The following is a 14,863-nucleotide window of genomic DNA, read 5'->3' as shown; positions in this document are numbered from 1 at the left end:
TTGCAAATGGAAGACCCTTCAAGAATATGCTTAACATCAGGCTTTGGGAACGTCTTTAATGTAGATCTTTATCTATTGGGCGCCCATGATGTTTATAGCTACTGAGAGACTGAATTTGATCTCGTGAAGAAGCCTTGAAGTTCCAATGGTTGACTAATGGTTATCAGTTTTAACAATGTCTCAGGAAGCTAGACTACCACATTATAATCGCACATGGCTGTGACAGCATCCTGAGGTCCTTCTTTAAAAACCAGCCCAGGGAACATAAAGTTTGGAGAGAAGAGCTTAGAGATTATTAAAGATGAAAGGCGTAGAGTCTATTGTGAACGATTTAAATGGAATTATAGTTTCAGAATCCGAGATGATTCATATAACGTAGGTGCATGGAGAAAGGAAGTGCTAAGTCCAATCATTCAAATTATAAACATCTTTCCAAACAAATAGCCAAACTTGGCTCTGAGTAGAAGCTCAGAGCTTGAGTAAGTATTCTTTGGCTAATGCCTGACTTTTTGTAGCAAAAACAGGGGGGAAATTAATGTATCAAGTCACTTAGACTAAGCAAGCAGTGAGGGAGTTGGTTTACACTGAGGTTGTCCCAAGAGGTTGGAGAATTGACTCTCCTGAGGAGTTGCAAACATCGGCCAAGCACTTATCTAACTAACATAGGGACTAACATAGTTTTCGCTTTTGGAGTTGCTAAAAGAGAGCCCCGGGTCCTTTCAGATTCCACTCCTCTGAGTCTGTAGGCTGTAACAGCATCTGAAGACAAGGCCTCTTTGGCAGGGTAAGCCACAGCAATGCAGGCTGCTTCTGACCCATTACTTTCTGACCACATGGAATGATGCATAGAGGAATGAGGGTGGGTCATAATGTTCCCCGCACCCTACTGCTGGCACGGCCAAGATGTCAGCCCAGTGTCAGTGGGCCGAATCACCGGAGAAACCACCAGCCTGACTTGTTAGATTTTATTTGTCCTGTTGTTTTGCCGTGTGTATTTGAGAGGTGCAGGGGGAAAGGGAGGGAGGGAAGAAGAAAGAGAGGGTAAGGGTAAGAAAAATTAATTGAAAAAGAAAACAAGTTGAAACTCAGGGGGAAAAAACCTTCATGCGTTCTTGAGATTACACACTGATTCTAATGTTAGGCCCTAAAATACAGCTCCTGATTCTAGAGCCTTGGGGTCTGGGGGCATGCGAGTGGGTCATTGTCTGATGCGCACAGAGAAGGCTGTCTTCTTAGGCAGATGCTCCACCTAGGTCTCCCGGGACTGCTTAGTAATGGCGTTGTCTCCCGAGGGATGAAGTGGCAGAGCTGAAGGGCAGAGGGGTGGCCTTGCTCTCCTGTACCCAGCACTTGGCAGTTGGGTGTGTTGTTGCAGATCGGACTTTTACTTCAACACAGAGAGTGGTGAGTGGCCAAGAGAAACCCAAAACAAACAAAGCCGAGGGATATTCCTCCTTAAGGATGATGCCGAAGTATTTCCAGAGAAATAGTGTTTTCCCCCTATAAACAAGAATTTCATCGTAAAATATGGAAGAAAGTAATTTGAGGATTGTGCCATGCAGCTGGAGTCTAAATTTGACAACAGTTCCCCCACGGAATCCTATTTTATTCGTGTGGTCTCCTGTGGGTGGCTTGTTTGGGGGTGGGGGTGGGGCTGTTGAAGCCACAGTTGTCCGGGGTTGCCCAAAGGGATAAGATATCCAGCCACCTGCTAGCAAATTTACAGATACGGTGAAAATCTGATTCGCTTCTTTTTAAGTCATTCTTTTTCTCTCTGCCTCTCCCACAGATGCTGCTTTCTGTAAATCATTTTATTTTCTTTAGGGAAAGGAATCTTAGTTCCCCAAATGCTTTGTGATGCCCTTCCCGAAAAGTCTTTCCATTGACTGAGTTGGCCTAAAGGTTATAAGCCATAATCAATACTAAAGCTGGTGGCTGCAAGGGTGCTAATTGATAACCCTTAACAGGAACAGTGCCAGCAATCAATAGAGAAGACACAGCATAGGTAGATTTACAGCTTTGATTTTGAAAGGGTTCGGGAATGCCCAGTGATGCTCTCCCGTGCACTCCCTTTGAATGTTAATGTTTTCTTGAAGACAGTTTCAGACTCACGGAGAGGATACTGCCTCTACTCACTGAAGCAGAATCCTCGGAAGAGTTGCTGAGGCAGAACTGAAATCATGGCTTGCCTCAAAGAAGCAGCTGTATTGGCTGCTAATGACGCCTCACACAGAAAGACGATGCTCCTTTAACTCGAGGTTTTAATGGGAAGTTTCTAAGCCTGAGAGACAACAGCTTTAGAGCTGGGGTGTGCCATCAGCTGCTGCTGCTACCTCTCTGTCTCCTGCTTGAACTCAGCCTGGCCGGGGAAGAATGGAAACCAGACAGGCTTTTAACTACCTGTAACTGTTTCACCAGGAGATGAAGCAAGCGGTTGCCCAGCCAGACCCAGGTACTCGATCATAACTGTGTCTTTGAGCTAATTAGATGCTTTTCTGTAACTTTGTAATTTGTGCATGAGCAACAATCACAGGTGCCTTTTGGGTCGAAATGCTGAATTTAAATTTGACTGTTAAAGTCTAATTAATCAGCTGCTAGGGAAAGTTAGTTCAAGAAGGTAAAATGTGACTAACGGTAGCCCCCTGATAAGAGCACATTTAAGTTTATCCTGGTTCTGATACTGCATTTTTAAAAAGTAGGAAAATAGGTCTTTTCCCCCCTCCTTCGTAAGCTGTAGTAAATTATTCTTGGAAACTGTTTGCCCATAACAGTTTCCCACTTCGTGCGACCTTCTAAAAAGGTAACAAGAATGTTTTGTTTTGTTTACAAGGGCTCACAACTCAGTAACTTCCTAGTTAGTGTTGGTGACAGTGAGTGGTGAGCACTAGACAGCAGGAGCCTTTGGGGTGGGGTCCCCATGTACATCTTTTCTACCACAAAACACAGGAGGAATAAGGCAGAAACCCCAGAGGAACGGGAAGGCTCATTCTTTGAAGTTTACAGTGCTACTTTACTAATTGTGCCTTCAGTTTGCCCAGTTAAGGTCTGAGTACCGCATGGCTCTTGGCTGGACTGCAGCCCTGCCTTGCAGTCTCTTTAAAACTCTCTCAGCAGGTGTTGGGGGGAAGATGATGTTGAGAAAGAAGTACAGAGGAGACTGGGGCTCTGGTTAAAGAGCCATTTCCCCCAATGAACCAGAGGAAACAGCAGCAGTGACAGAGTCCACTTCCAAAAGGCATATCTGCAGACTGACTCTGCAGGGATGAGCAGAAAAGAAGCCTTCCACACAGCAGTGTGGGAAGACTGCAGAAACTGCCTGTTGACATTTGGAACTGACCAGCCTTGTGTTAAAATATTACCTGTGAGCTTTCTAGTGTCCTAGAGTATATTTTTCAAGAGTATAAAATAATAATTGCCCTCAGCTGTCTTGTGAATTTTCAAGCACTGGTGGGTGTTGTATTGGAACAGGAAAGCAATATTTAGAAAAAAAATATATATGTTGCCATGTATTTATGTCAACCAAAAATAAAGGTGGAAGAGAAGGCTTGAAAACGTTGTGAAGCACTCTGACATCTCAGGGCATTTTACCTGGAGTTTGTTAGCTGATCGCTTGCCCTGTGAATTATTTGAATTTCTATGAAACATTTCGCATCACTGTATATATATATGCAACTGTGTGGAAACTGTTGACGGGGCTAATATGCAGGGTTTCTGACAGATTCCCAGAACTTTGCCTCTACAGTGTCTTTTCTACAGGCACTACACGAGGACACTCTAAGCTGCATACGCTACTGCTTGAAAAGCAGTCAGCCTTACTGAGTTAATGAGGAAGCCCATATAGAGGGCTCACTCAGAGTTTTAGGGGGTGATGGACAGTTGAACCTGGGAGGTTCTTCTGCTTGGAGTGGGAGAGTGTGTCAAAGCTATGTGGGAGAACCTTCAGCTCTGAGAGTCAGAATGTGGCTGAGGTTTTCTCTGGCATAAAGGTAGAGACTGAGTTTACTAAGCCTCAGTCTCAGGATATGTGTTACTTAAGTCTTTGAAAGTAATAGTCAATTCTAGGGCTACTGCAGAACACCGCAACACTTTAGGTAGGTTCATCTCTGCCAGACACTGCAAATTCAGTCCTGCCTACCTAGCCAGCTCCCTTCCTGTTTGTCTAAATAGCAGTCTCCCTACTCTGCCAGATAAATAGTAATGAAGTACACAGGATCTCTTCATAGGACAAAGTGTCCTGTCAATGTGAACTGGACAAACCCATGAGTGTTCTTGTTTAACGGACGGACTGTGTTTACATCTAGTTTTAAAAACATGTCAACTTACGAAATTAGGTTTCTGACTTAGAAACTTTAAAAACTAGGCATGGCAATTATGCGGTTTAGGAGTACCTAAAACACAGTGCTGCCTTACTCTGCCCAGCAGAGCATTAACAGCCAAGAGATGAGAGGAAGGATAGAGGCTCCTCTTGAGGTAACTGATGTGCCATTGTGTGCTTTATTTACATAGCACAAACTAGAAATAAATCTCACTTTGCACAAAAGTGGTCAAGAGGGAAAGCATCTTTTCCTACTGCTTATTTATTGAACACCCAGAACGTGCCAGGCAGAGCTGCCAAGGACTACAGCTGTCATACCCACCACCACCACAGTGCGTTCCAGGAGGGAAGGCATTTGAGACATAAGTGTGAGGCTCTGGAATTAGGGGTCTGTATGCATTCCTGCAGGTTGAGGTGGCAAATGCCCTCCGTTGAGTGTGTCACTGCCACTTTAAAAATGAGGTAAGAAATGCGTTGTGGCTCTAAGATATGCTTTGATTATAAGAAACTATTTTTCCTTTTTGTGAAATTGCATAATGAGATGCAAATTAGATAAAATGTCCAAGGGCTCCCAGTCTGAGAAGAGTGCCTGTTGACATTAATAGTCTCCATGTAAGACATTAGGATTCAGTGTATTTTAGAGGACTGAAATTCTTCTTCAAGAAGCAGATTATGTAAGAGTGACCTTTTCATTAGAAGGGTAGTTGCCTATATCTGGCTGATTGTTTTATTATACTTTGGACCCCACCCATTGGCACCAAAAGTCAAGAAAAACTGAACAGCCATATAACTACTAGCTTTTTAAATTGTGTAAGATCTACGACTATTAACATGTCACAGTGACTTGAACTAGTCTGCGATTCTTTGAAACAAGATGTGTTTCTAATGCAGCGATCTCGTAGCTCAGCTCGGCTGAATGGCTTGGGTTTTCATCCCTTCATTGACTTGGTTAACTGGAACCTTGCATTTCAAATTCAGTTTCCTGGGGGTCGGGCATTCAATCTGATCTATACTCAAATAGGCAATGACCCTAAGTGAGCAATGCATTCCTCAGCAGTTGTTGCTTCCAAGGGAAGGAGGCACACACCATGGATACTTGTTCTCTGAGAGGAGCTGCGAGGGCTTAGCCTGTGAAGACCCCCAAGAACAGAGATTAAAAAAATACACAGGTGGAAGAGGAGTGTGCATCGTGAAGAGGACCTGGAGGTGGAGGTGTTGGGGGCATTCTAGGTGAGCAGGCAAAATCAGAATATTGTTCCCTGGTGTCCCTAGACTCTATCACTTGGGATTTTATTTTGACCAGTGTGTTGGCCATTTTACTAGAAGTCAAATGAGATTTGATACTTGTTGTTCTATTTTGAACAGGAAAATAAGTTAATAGCACAGAAGATTCCTCTGTTGCTGTAGCATTACTGCTCTGTGGTTCTGGAAGCATCAGAACGTCACATCCCAGGGAGTCAATGGCCCGGCACTAGAGCCTCTAGGAGGAGGAATAGTTAGATTTAGGATGGACAGGATGCAGTGTATAAGAAGGACGGATGCACAAAAAGGACACTTTGCAATTATTAGGACGGCATGAGGAGAGGGACAGTGAGAATGGGCCCCATTCAGATAGGCTGCTTACAAAGTCTGCCAGAGTAATTCAGGATACTTTCCACTCTGTCATTTTCAGAGTCCATAGAGCTTGACTTGAGAAAAGGAGTATGTTATATAATTTTTAAAGGCATTTTTTGAATCGAGTCTTGTTGCTTCAGTATTAAAATTAGACTTTATTTCCCAAGCAAACACAATTGGACCTGGCAGAGAGAGGACACAGATGCTCTGCGTGATGGGGAAATCCCACCAGGGCCAGACGCTGCTGTGAGTAACCATGGTCCTTCTTTATACTTAAAATAACTGCCGTGTGCCATTAGTAAGACTTAGGATGATCGCGCCAAAACCTTATTTTCTCAGATGTCTTTGTTCATTAAAAAAAGATTTTATTATAGCTCTTCATAAAAGGGAGATTTCACTATTTAGTTAAAAGTACTACTGAACTTTTTGTAAAAATAATTTTTACTGAAAAAGGGGCATTTTACTTTAAGATGGGCTTTTTGTAATTTAGGTTCTGAATATTTTGTGCATTGCAGTAGTTAAGTGATGAAGTTTACTTCTTCATTTTTTTTTAATCTGATTTTTTTCCCTTCAATTTGAGCATGCTGTTGAACATTTTAAATTTGTAAATTACCAATTAGCTGATTGCAGGCTCCAAAATTAAGTAGCCTCTTTGAGAGATTTCAACCGTTTCTAAATGAATCCGTGAAGTACTCGGTCTTTGTCTCTGCATCGCTCTGTCCCCTGGTCCTTTTGTAACCGTCCCTTCTTCAGCCAGCATTTCTCCATTTGTTCATGGCACCCATGGCTGTTCCACTGCCCTTCCGTGCACATCGGTCCCATGGGCGTCCTTGCCCCACCTTCTGCATTTCTTCGCTCCTTCGTCCTGTCTCTTCCTGTTCCTAGTGGGGACGGGTCTCACGGAAAACTCACTGCTCATAGCGTTAGGGTGACACACTCCTTGCTGAAATATTAGCTTAGTAAGAAAGTTTGGTTCTCTGACCAATGTATGTTATTTTAGGAAGAATTTGGGCACGGTGGTATGCTGGAAGAGGAGAGCGTTACAATTTACAGGGCACTACATAAAGTTTTCAAAATTCTTTTGCTTGCATGTTCTTACTGAATTGGTATCGATCTGTCTGTCTGTCTGTCATCACCATCTATATTCAGGCTTCACAAAAAGGCTTTCTATGATTAACTGGATATTTTGCATCTCACCTTTTCCTTCCTTCCTTCCTTCCTTCCTTCCTTCCTTCCTTCCTTCCTTCCTTCCTTCCTTCCTCTCTCTCCTCCTTCCCTACCTACCTCCCTTCTTTCCTTTCCTTTGTTCCTTCTTCCTTCTTTCCTTTCCTTCCTTCCTTTCCTTCCTTCCTTCCTTCCTTCCTTCCTTCCTTCCTTCCCTTCCTTCCTTCCTTTTTTCCCTTCCTTCTCTCTTTCCTCCCTTCTTCCTTTCCTTTGTCTCTTTGCTCCTCTGTGAATTTATTCTTTCCTTTCTTCTTTCTTCCTTTTCCTTCTTTCTTTAACCCCCCTTCCTGCTCCCCACCCTCTACCTTCTAAAGGTGGGTACTAGGGATAGAAGAGAGCCTAGCATAGACTAGGCGATCTGCCACTGAACCACATCGGCAATTGCATTTTGCCATGTAACCGGCAAAGTGTAGTAAAACCATGAATTAAAACTGATTCTTAAGCCATTGTCATAATTAGGTTGTGGAGAAGTGAAACACCGGAGTCTCTTACGAGGAGACTGAAAGGGACGGGGGAGGGGTGGGCAATCTGATGAGGGGTGAGGCAGTCTGATGAGGGGTGAGGCTACATTCTAAGGGTTCCCCTGGGGCTTCTTCATTGCTGTAGACACTGAATGAACAGTGCACCTGCCATTGGTTGAGCCTAAGAACTATGAAACGCTGACCCAGGGACCACTGATTGCCATTTGCCCTGATTGGATAAGGTCAGCAAAAATGGATCCAGTGCCACGATAGCTCCCATTGCTCAGACACCAGCAGTAGGGAAAGGAAGTGGGCTGAAAGAAGGCTGTGTTGCACTGCTCAGCTGTCTTGTAGCATGGGGTTAATCTCCCGGGCTTATGGGTTCTCTCTCTGGTCCCAGTTGATTGATTTGATTTCACAGATCCCAGATATCCTTAATTTTGTAAATTTATATAATCAGTTATCTCTTCTCCTACATTTACTTTTGGGGGTTGTGGATTGTTTTCACTTAAAAAAAATCTAGAAATGCATACTGAGCTCTTCTGAGAACAGAACAGGCTCTTTCTCTTTTCGGGCCAGAGGAAAGCTAGATACAGACTGAGCTTCTGGGGAATAGGAAGGAGAGCAAGGGCCACACAGAGGAGTGGAATGGCACTCATGGGACAGGAAAAGGTGAGCGAGAAAAGTGCCAGTGAAGGCTTGTGCTCACTCACCATCAGATGGCACACCCTCATCCTCACCCTTGGATAATTTTATATTTGGAGTGATTAAGTCCAATGAGGATATTTTCAGTGACTGCACATTGCCCTAATCTGTTATGAGAAGGAAGTTACAACGGAGGCCCTAGCTACTCTCCTCCCCTCTTCTTGAGGCCTAGTGAGAATTAACACCCAAGGCTGGAGGATGCTTTAAAAATAAGCAAATGCAAGGCAAACCCAATCCATCACTCTCTTCTATATTTCTAAAGGGCCTATTTGTTTTTAAAATACAGTTAACTTTTATCTCAACCTTGCTTCAAAAGGAGCATGAATCATAAATGAGACAAGTATTCCAGAATCCAGGGGACAAAAATTAAAGCGGTAGAGGTACCAAAGGATCCAGTAGCCTCAAACTGGTGACTTCATCCTCTCAGACGCTGGTAGTTATCCCCTTTGTTAAACTTTTGAATGGGGATTTTATTTTATATTTGTTGATGTGTCCAACTACATGTACTCTGTTATTCAGATGAACAACGGTGTACTAAAGGTGATGTTCTGAAGTAAACTGAAGAAGGGTTGTGGTGATGGTTAGGTCATGATTTCTCCCTTTACTCACTTGCTTACTTCCATTGAGCATAAATTTTCTGGAGTCATGTTAATTTCTATAGCCAGCTACTCTGTTACATCACAAGCAATATGTAACATCATGCCTATGTCATGCCTAGTATGTGTATGGCTTTTTTCTTTACAAAATGTAAATTGACTTAGCACAGTGCCTGAAGATTGTAATGACCTTTGTATATTCTAGTATCTGCCTTTAAAAGTAAATAGCAATATACAAATGCCTCAATATTTAATGCTAAAATGTAAAATGTAACACCAAAATGTAAAAAACTGTCTGTCTCTCTGTCTGTCTCTATCTCTCTCTCTGTCTCTCTCTGTATCTCTATCTGTCTCTCTGTCTCTCTATCTCTGTCTCTCTATCTCTCTGTCTCTATCTCTGTCTCTCTCCATCCCTCAATATAATGATGTCAAGGAAGCCATTATTGAGAAATTTGTTCTTTAAGCTATAGTTGATCAAATTCATCGCACCCTGCTCAACTCTCTAGGTTCTTCCCTGGGTCAAACTTTGTTTTCGGAGAATAAAGGTAAAAAAACAAACCCTCCCTTGATGGTTTAAGACTCTATGGTACCTTCCCCTCAGTTTGGCCAGTAGGAAGCAGTCTCTCCTTCAGTCCTGTCTGAAGTGAAGCAACACTTTCTTGTCTTTTCTACATCGTTGCATACTCTTCAGATGCTCTTCAGACATCCAGCTTTATCCCAGTACCGAGAGATATGCAGGAAATTCTGAATGCATTTCCATAACTCACTGACTCCTCTAAGGTCCCTTTTAGCAGCAAAGGGGAAACCAGACTCCAGAGCCCAGAGTCCAAAGCTTCCCTGAGAGTTTCTATGTTAAACATTCCCTTTTTGGTCTTAGTTTCCTCTCACTGGAGTTATAAAGGTCCCTGCTTTTATGACCTTTGGATGTCAAGTGTATCACAGTGCTGGCACACGGTTGTTGTTCAACCTTGTCAATAATATTATAGTGGTGAGAGAGTTACATTGTTGGAAGAGTAGCAGTAGTCCTGGGCAGAGAGGTTGCATATTAAGAGCACCCTTTGAAGCCAACTTTGTTTTATAACTTCTTCTCTTCTGAGTTGTACTTGAATTTCTTACCTAGCCTTTCTGCATTTCTGGTCCCAGTTGACCATTCTGAGGACAATCTGGTTATTTTGTATATATGTATATATATGGAGAGGAGAGAGAGAGAGAGAGAGAGAGAGAGAGAGAGAGAGAGAGAGAGAGGTCTCTCTAGTTTAAAGAGAAGTTGGCTCATAGACTACATCTGAGAAACATGCTGTGATTCTAGAAAACCAGGTCCCATTCTGATAGTTGCTTCCTCTTCTTTCCTTTCTTCCTGAAGATAACTCAGCCCCTCCAGGGAGCAACCATGATCTCTGCAAACTGATGATGGAAGAAAGGGGAACCAGAAGATACTGTGCTCTGGATTCCCAGGACAATGGATGGAGGACAGCCTGTCCCTTCACCCCTGGTACCCCTTGGGAACGGATCAGATTATAGCATGTCTCTGGAACAGAAAACAACATTTGTTTTTGTGATTCTGTTGTTCATCTTTTTGGGCATCCTCATTGTCAGGTGCTTCCGGATTCTTCTAGACCCATATCGGAGCATGCCAACCTCAACCTGGGCTGACGGGCTTGAAGGTCTAGAGAAAGGGCAGTTTGACCATGCCCTTGCTTAATGGGGGCGTAGCAGGCTGCCCTCCCAAGGAGGCAAAGGGCTTAATGTCTGAGCAAAGCTTCCTCTTTGTTGAATGTTCTTAACAAATGTAATTTTAACCATAACTGGCCCAAGGACAATGCCCCATTATTTCATAAACATGCTATTATGTTAAAAGTGTCTTGAGGACAATGGAAAGTTTATATCTCTAGACCCCAAGGAGGAAAGTGCAAACATTTGTGTTTATTCAATAAATGAATATTGTTGAAGATATTGTAAAACCAAGCACACCAACACTTATGTAGATTTCACTGTCAAATGAAGCATTGTCTGCTCAGAACAGATAATAAACCCGTGTAGAGACAATGTTAAGGGGCTACATATTTCTTGCAAAGCAGGGAACACTAAGAAGTGGTGGTAGGGTTAGGAAAAATAGTTATTTACTTGGTAACTCTGGATGAGAATGCTATCATTTTTAATTTTTAAATAATGTTAAACTCAAAGTTCACAGAGTTTTGAAACTACCAGTCCTAATCCAATCTCTGTATGCCTATAGCTAACACATTTAAATGCACTGATGTATAATTTGAATCTATTGTACTTCCGTTCCTGATGGAACTAATGGGTTACAAGCACAACTTCAAGGTTATATTTTGAAAGAAAGATGATTGCTTAGCAAGAAGACTATGGCTGGAAGAGGATTATGCATTTTTATGTGCATATAGTTACCAAATAAAAAATTTCAAGATGCAGTAATATGTCCTCTTTTTTTATTGAGATAAAGTGATGGTGGTGGTATGTACTACTGAATGGGTAACATTTCCCCAAAAGACAAGAGAGAGCAGGGGAGGTCATCATGCTCCCTCCCCTTTCACAAAGGGTGCCTATGGACTGTCCAGCACAGATGTAGCCTGTTTTAAAGGGGGATGTAGGAAAAAGGAAGGGGAGCAGGGAAAAGGCAGGGATACGAGGGATGGAAATGGAAACTCTCAATATGCAAGCATGAAGATGTCACAAGGCTGAGAGATAGTTAAGTGGCAGAAGTCCGCAACCCATGGTTGAAATGCTACCTCACAATCATCTGCGGAGCTTAATATATATTCTGATTTTTATTATAAGTGCCCCACAAGACCATGATAAAAATCTGTCAAACAAAGTAGTAACAGTCACAGGCACATGGTAAGTTTGAGGCCAGCCTGGACTACATAATACCCTCTCTTAAATAAACAAATAAAGCATCCAGAATCCCACCTGAGATTCTCCCAGCTCCTCACTTTCTCCTCGGGATACACCATGGTCTTCCATCCTCATCCTGAGGCTTGGTTCTATAGAGTTAAGGAGCAACCATCTAGGAGATAAAACCTGAGTAATGACGGATGTAACCTGAAGTCATCAGCGAAGACATTTGCTCAAGAGACAGTTGCTCCCGTATGGTAATTCACATCTGAGCTCGTGGTGCAAAGCCTTATGCAGTATGGTATTGTCGTGACAGAATCTAGAACGTGACATTTGAAGGGGGAGAAGGTTGTGGAGTAAGGAGCCGATGGTGTGAGTGGGAATCTTTGGGTTAGGATAGCTTGGCTGGAGAAGACAGTGGAGAGAGGTTGCTGTCCTCATGGTGGACAGAGGTGAGGCTGGGCTCCCCTGTGATAGTAGGAGTCACTGTAGACTCATGAGAAAGAAATGACACTAAGAACCTTGTCAGTAGTTCCAGCTTCTGCCCCCTTCCTTGGGACAACCTCAACTTCAGTTTCTATAAGGGAAAACGAGAGAAACATCCATCCATTTGCATTGATATCTCTGAGCCCAGCTACCGAAGGTAAACTCATTGGGGGTCCCCAGGCCTGCTCTTCCAGCCCCTTTCTTTTCTACACTATATTTTCCCAGATTATAACTTCTTATTCTCCTCCCTTCACTGTGTCCCTCCCCACCCCCATCCTCTGTCCAGAGCAAGAATACCATAACAAGTGATAAAAAGCTCTGGGCTCCTCAGAGTAAATCGATCCCCTCTGAGACACGCTCACTCATAATTACTCTTGGCTCCTTGGGGTGAGAAGCACATTTTCAAAATGTCAGGTAAGCCCTCCCTCTCCTGCCTTTCTCGTTGCAGGAGTTGCAGAGTAGCACCGCCTATCTAACAAGATATTTATAATGAGTTCAGTTGACCTTTGTCATGTAGATCTGCATCTCCGGATGGGAAAAAATATCTTTCCCAAGGTCACTCACTCTAGAACTGCTTTTTGATTCAGAAAAACATGGTGATGTCATTTGTAGTCTTAGCTCTAAATTACAAGTCCGTGGTTTATGTCCTTCAAGACACTCTAAGTTTTTACATCAACATCTCTTCCTGCAAGAATCCTCTTAAAGTATAAACAGGCACAAAACATGTTTAACTTGAGGTATGGATGAGATGAGCTCAACTCCTGCTGTTGGATTCATAAGCAGGAGCAATTCTATTTTCGAGGGTTAAAGTGGACATAAGATATGCAATTTCAGAAGGCAGAAGCCAGATCCTACAGATACTTCTACTTATGTAGAAAAAAATAAACCTATTCAAGTTCCCTTTTTATTGTCCTCACTGCACAGTGTGATATGCAAATGTTTTCAGGCTATAAGGTACATTGATGCGTTTGCTATGTTGAAAAAAAAATTCACCAACAAGAAATTAAAACCCAAGCCTTGTAGTTTCAAGATGTCAATGTTCGGAATTGGCTTTGTGAAACATATAGAAACCTGAATGCTTTTGAGAAGAATTTTAAGCCCCAAAGCACCGGGTAAAGAGAAGCACTGAGGTGGATGTCCTGTTTATTGATTTATAACGAGGTTTCCAGAAATGGTGCTCAAAGTACTGGGCACACACAATCCAAGGTCAAACTGGCCTGTACCTGAAGGGATTATTTGCCTGAAAAAAATAAATAATCCCTGAAGCTTTGTCCAAATGTCTTGTTTCTGAGAAAGGAGAAATGCAATTTCCGGGCAAATGTCCACTCTGTAGACAGGAGACCTTCCTCTCCTACAGTTGGCTTTGCCTGGAAGAGCGAGGACCCAACCAGTCTGGGGCCCTTTTCAAGGAGCCTTTTATTGTTGTTTGCACGTTTACTTTAGCATTAGAGTACTCTGCTGGATTTATTGTAGTGGAGAAATGTGTTCCAGCTTCCTGATTCAATGCTACATCCTAAAGGCTCACAAAGTCGTCTAAGATCCTGTTTTACAATATCCAGACTGATAGTCCTGCGAATGCACTGCTTAGAGAAAGAGGACTTTCATTTAAAGCATTTTCTAGGGAGATACCTCTTCTCTCCCAAGTCCTTTCATCGGCCCTAGGATGCCCATCTTATTCCAGCTTTGAAGGAAGTAAAACTTCATGGATTCTTGGCAGATTTCAGAACCACAGAGAAAGACAGTTGTTGCCCATGCTGGGTGTCCCATTTCACACATAATGAGTCAGAGGAAAGGGTCCTATGGCAGGACGTAGGCTTATAAAACACATAGGGTATAAAATGCTTCCTTATCTCTGGGTTCTTTTCCTTCCCTTTTGCTCATACATCTGATTCTGTCAATCTTCACTGCTTAGTATCACATCATTTTGTCTGTGTGTCATCCAGGATAAGCAGAGCAAAGGGACCAGCTAATAAATCCGTGCCTGGAAATATCCATTTGCTGACTGACCCAGAGGTTGCAATTTTAGTCTCTTTCCGCAGCACGGAAACACTTGTTTTGGAAAAAGAAGTCCCTTAGCTGATGTATTATTTTTAAATATCCTGAATTTTCGGCTTATATGTCAGAATTGTTTCCGGTTAAATTGCAAGAGATCCTTTAGCAGAGATCTGTTCTCGAAACACAGACTCATCAATCTAGGGAAAGGCTTCAAGCCTCCTTTAATCCAACCAGGCTTCTGAGCTGTTTTTCTTAGCTGAAGGGGTATGGCAGACAAGGAAGCCTCCAACAGTGTTCACAGAGACTGGATACTGCCCTGTCCTTGGGTCATCAAAGGAAAGCCTGTGTGCTCTGGGGACCCAGAGACTCTGAAGACTTACCCTCTGAGAAGTAACTGGCGTTTGAAAGCAGAATTTATCCTTTTCTGTTCTGCCTTTCTTCTCAGCTACAGTTCTCCCTCCCCTGCCATCTCAGCTGAAGTTTGCTCTCAGCAGTTGAGCGGCTAGAAATCAACGACAGTCTGAAAATATTAAATGGAAAATTCCAGGAATAAACTGAGAGATAACATTCCCATCATTTTTAAAAAGTCACACGTTGCCGTTATAGTTATT

At 42.8% G+C, this 14,863-nt stretch overlaps 1 protein-coding gene across 3 annotated transcripts; it reads left to right on the top strand.

Annotated features, from left to right (window-relative positions):
• Positions 1-1,315: 1,315 nt before the first annotated feature.
• Ctxn3 (cortexin 3) lies at positions 1,316-11,347 on the top strand. Of its 3 annotated transcripts, XM_032885601.1 has the most exons (4): positions 1,316-1,404; positions 1,790-2,452; positions 6,097-6,175; positions 10,279-11,347. In XM_032885601.1, exon 4 carries the CDS (start codon positions 10,375-10,377, stop codon positions 10,615-10,617), a length of 243 nt encoding a protein of 80 aa, XP_032741492.1. In that variant the 5' UTR covers positions 1,316-1,404; positions 1,790-2,452; positions 6,097-6,175; positions 10,279-10,374; the 3' UTR covers positions 10,618-11,347. The 3 variants fall into 3 exon arrangements, with proteins under 3 accessions (XP_032741492.1, XP_032741494.1, XP_032741493.1); XM_032885603.1 differs by lacking the exon at positions 6,097-6,175; XM_032885602.1 differs by lacking the exons at positions 1,316-1,404; positions 1,790-2,452 and adding an exon at positions 4,694-4,777.
• Positions 11,348-14,863: the final 3,516 nt, after the last annotated feature.

The sequence above is a fragment of the Rattus rattus genome, chromosome 15 (genome assembly GCF_011064425.1).
Source record: "Rattus rattus isolate New Zealand chromosome 15, Rrattus_CSIRO_v1, whole genome shotgun sequence".
NCBI lineage: Eukaryota > Metazoa > Chordata > Mammalia > Rodentia > Muridae > Rattus > Rattus rattus.
The sequence above is the reverse complement of the archived record's forward strand: the minus strand, read 5'-3'. Positions and strand labels throughout refer to the sequence as shown.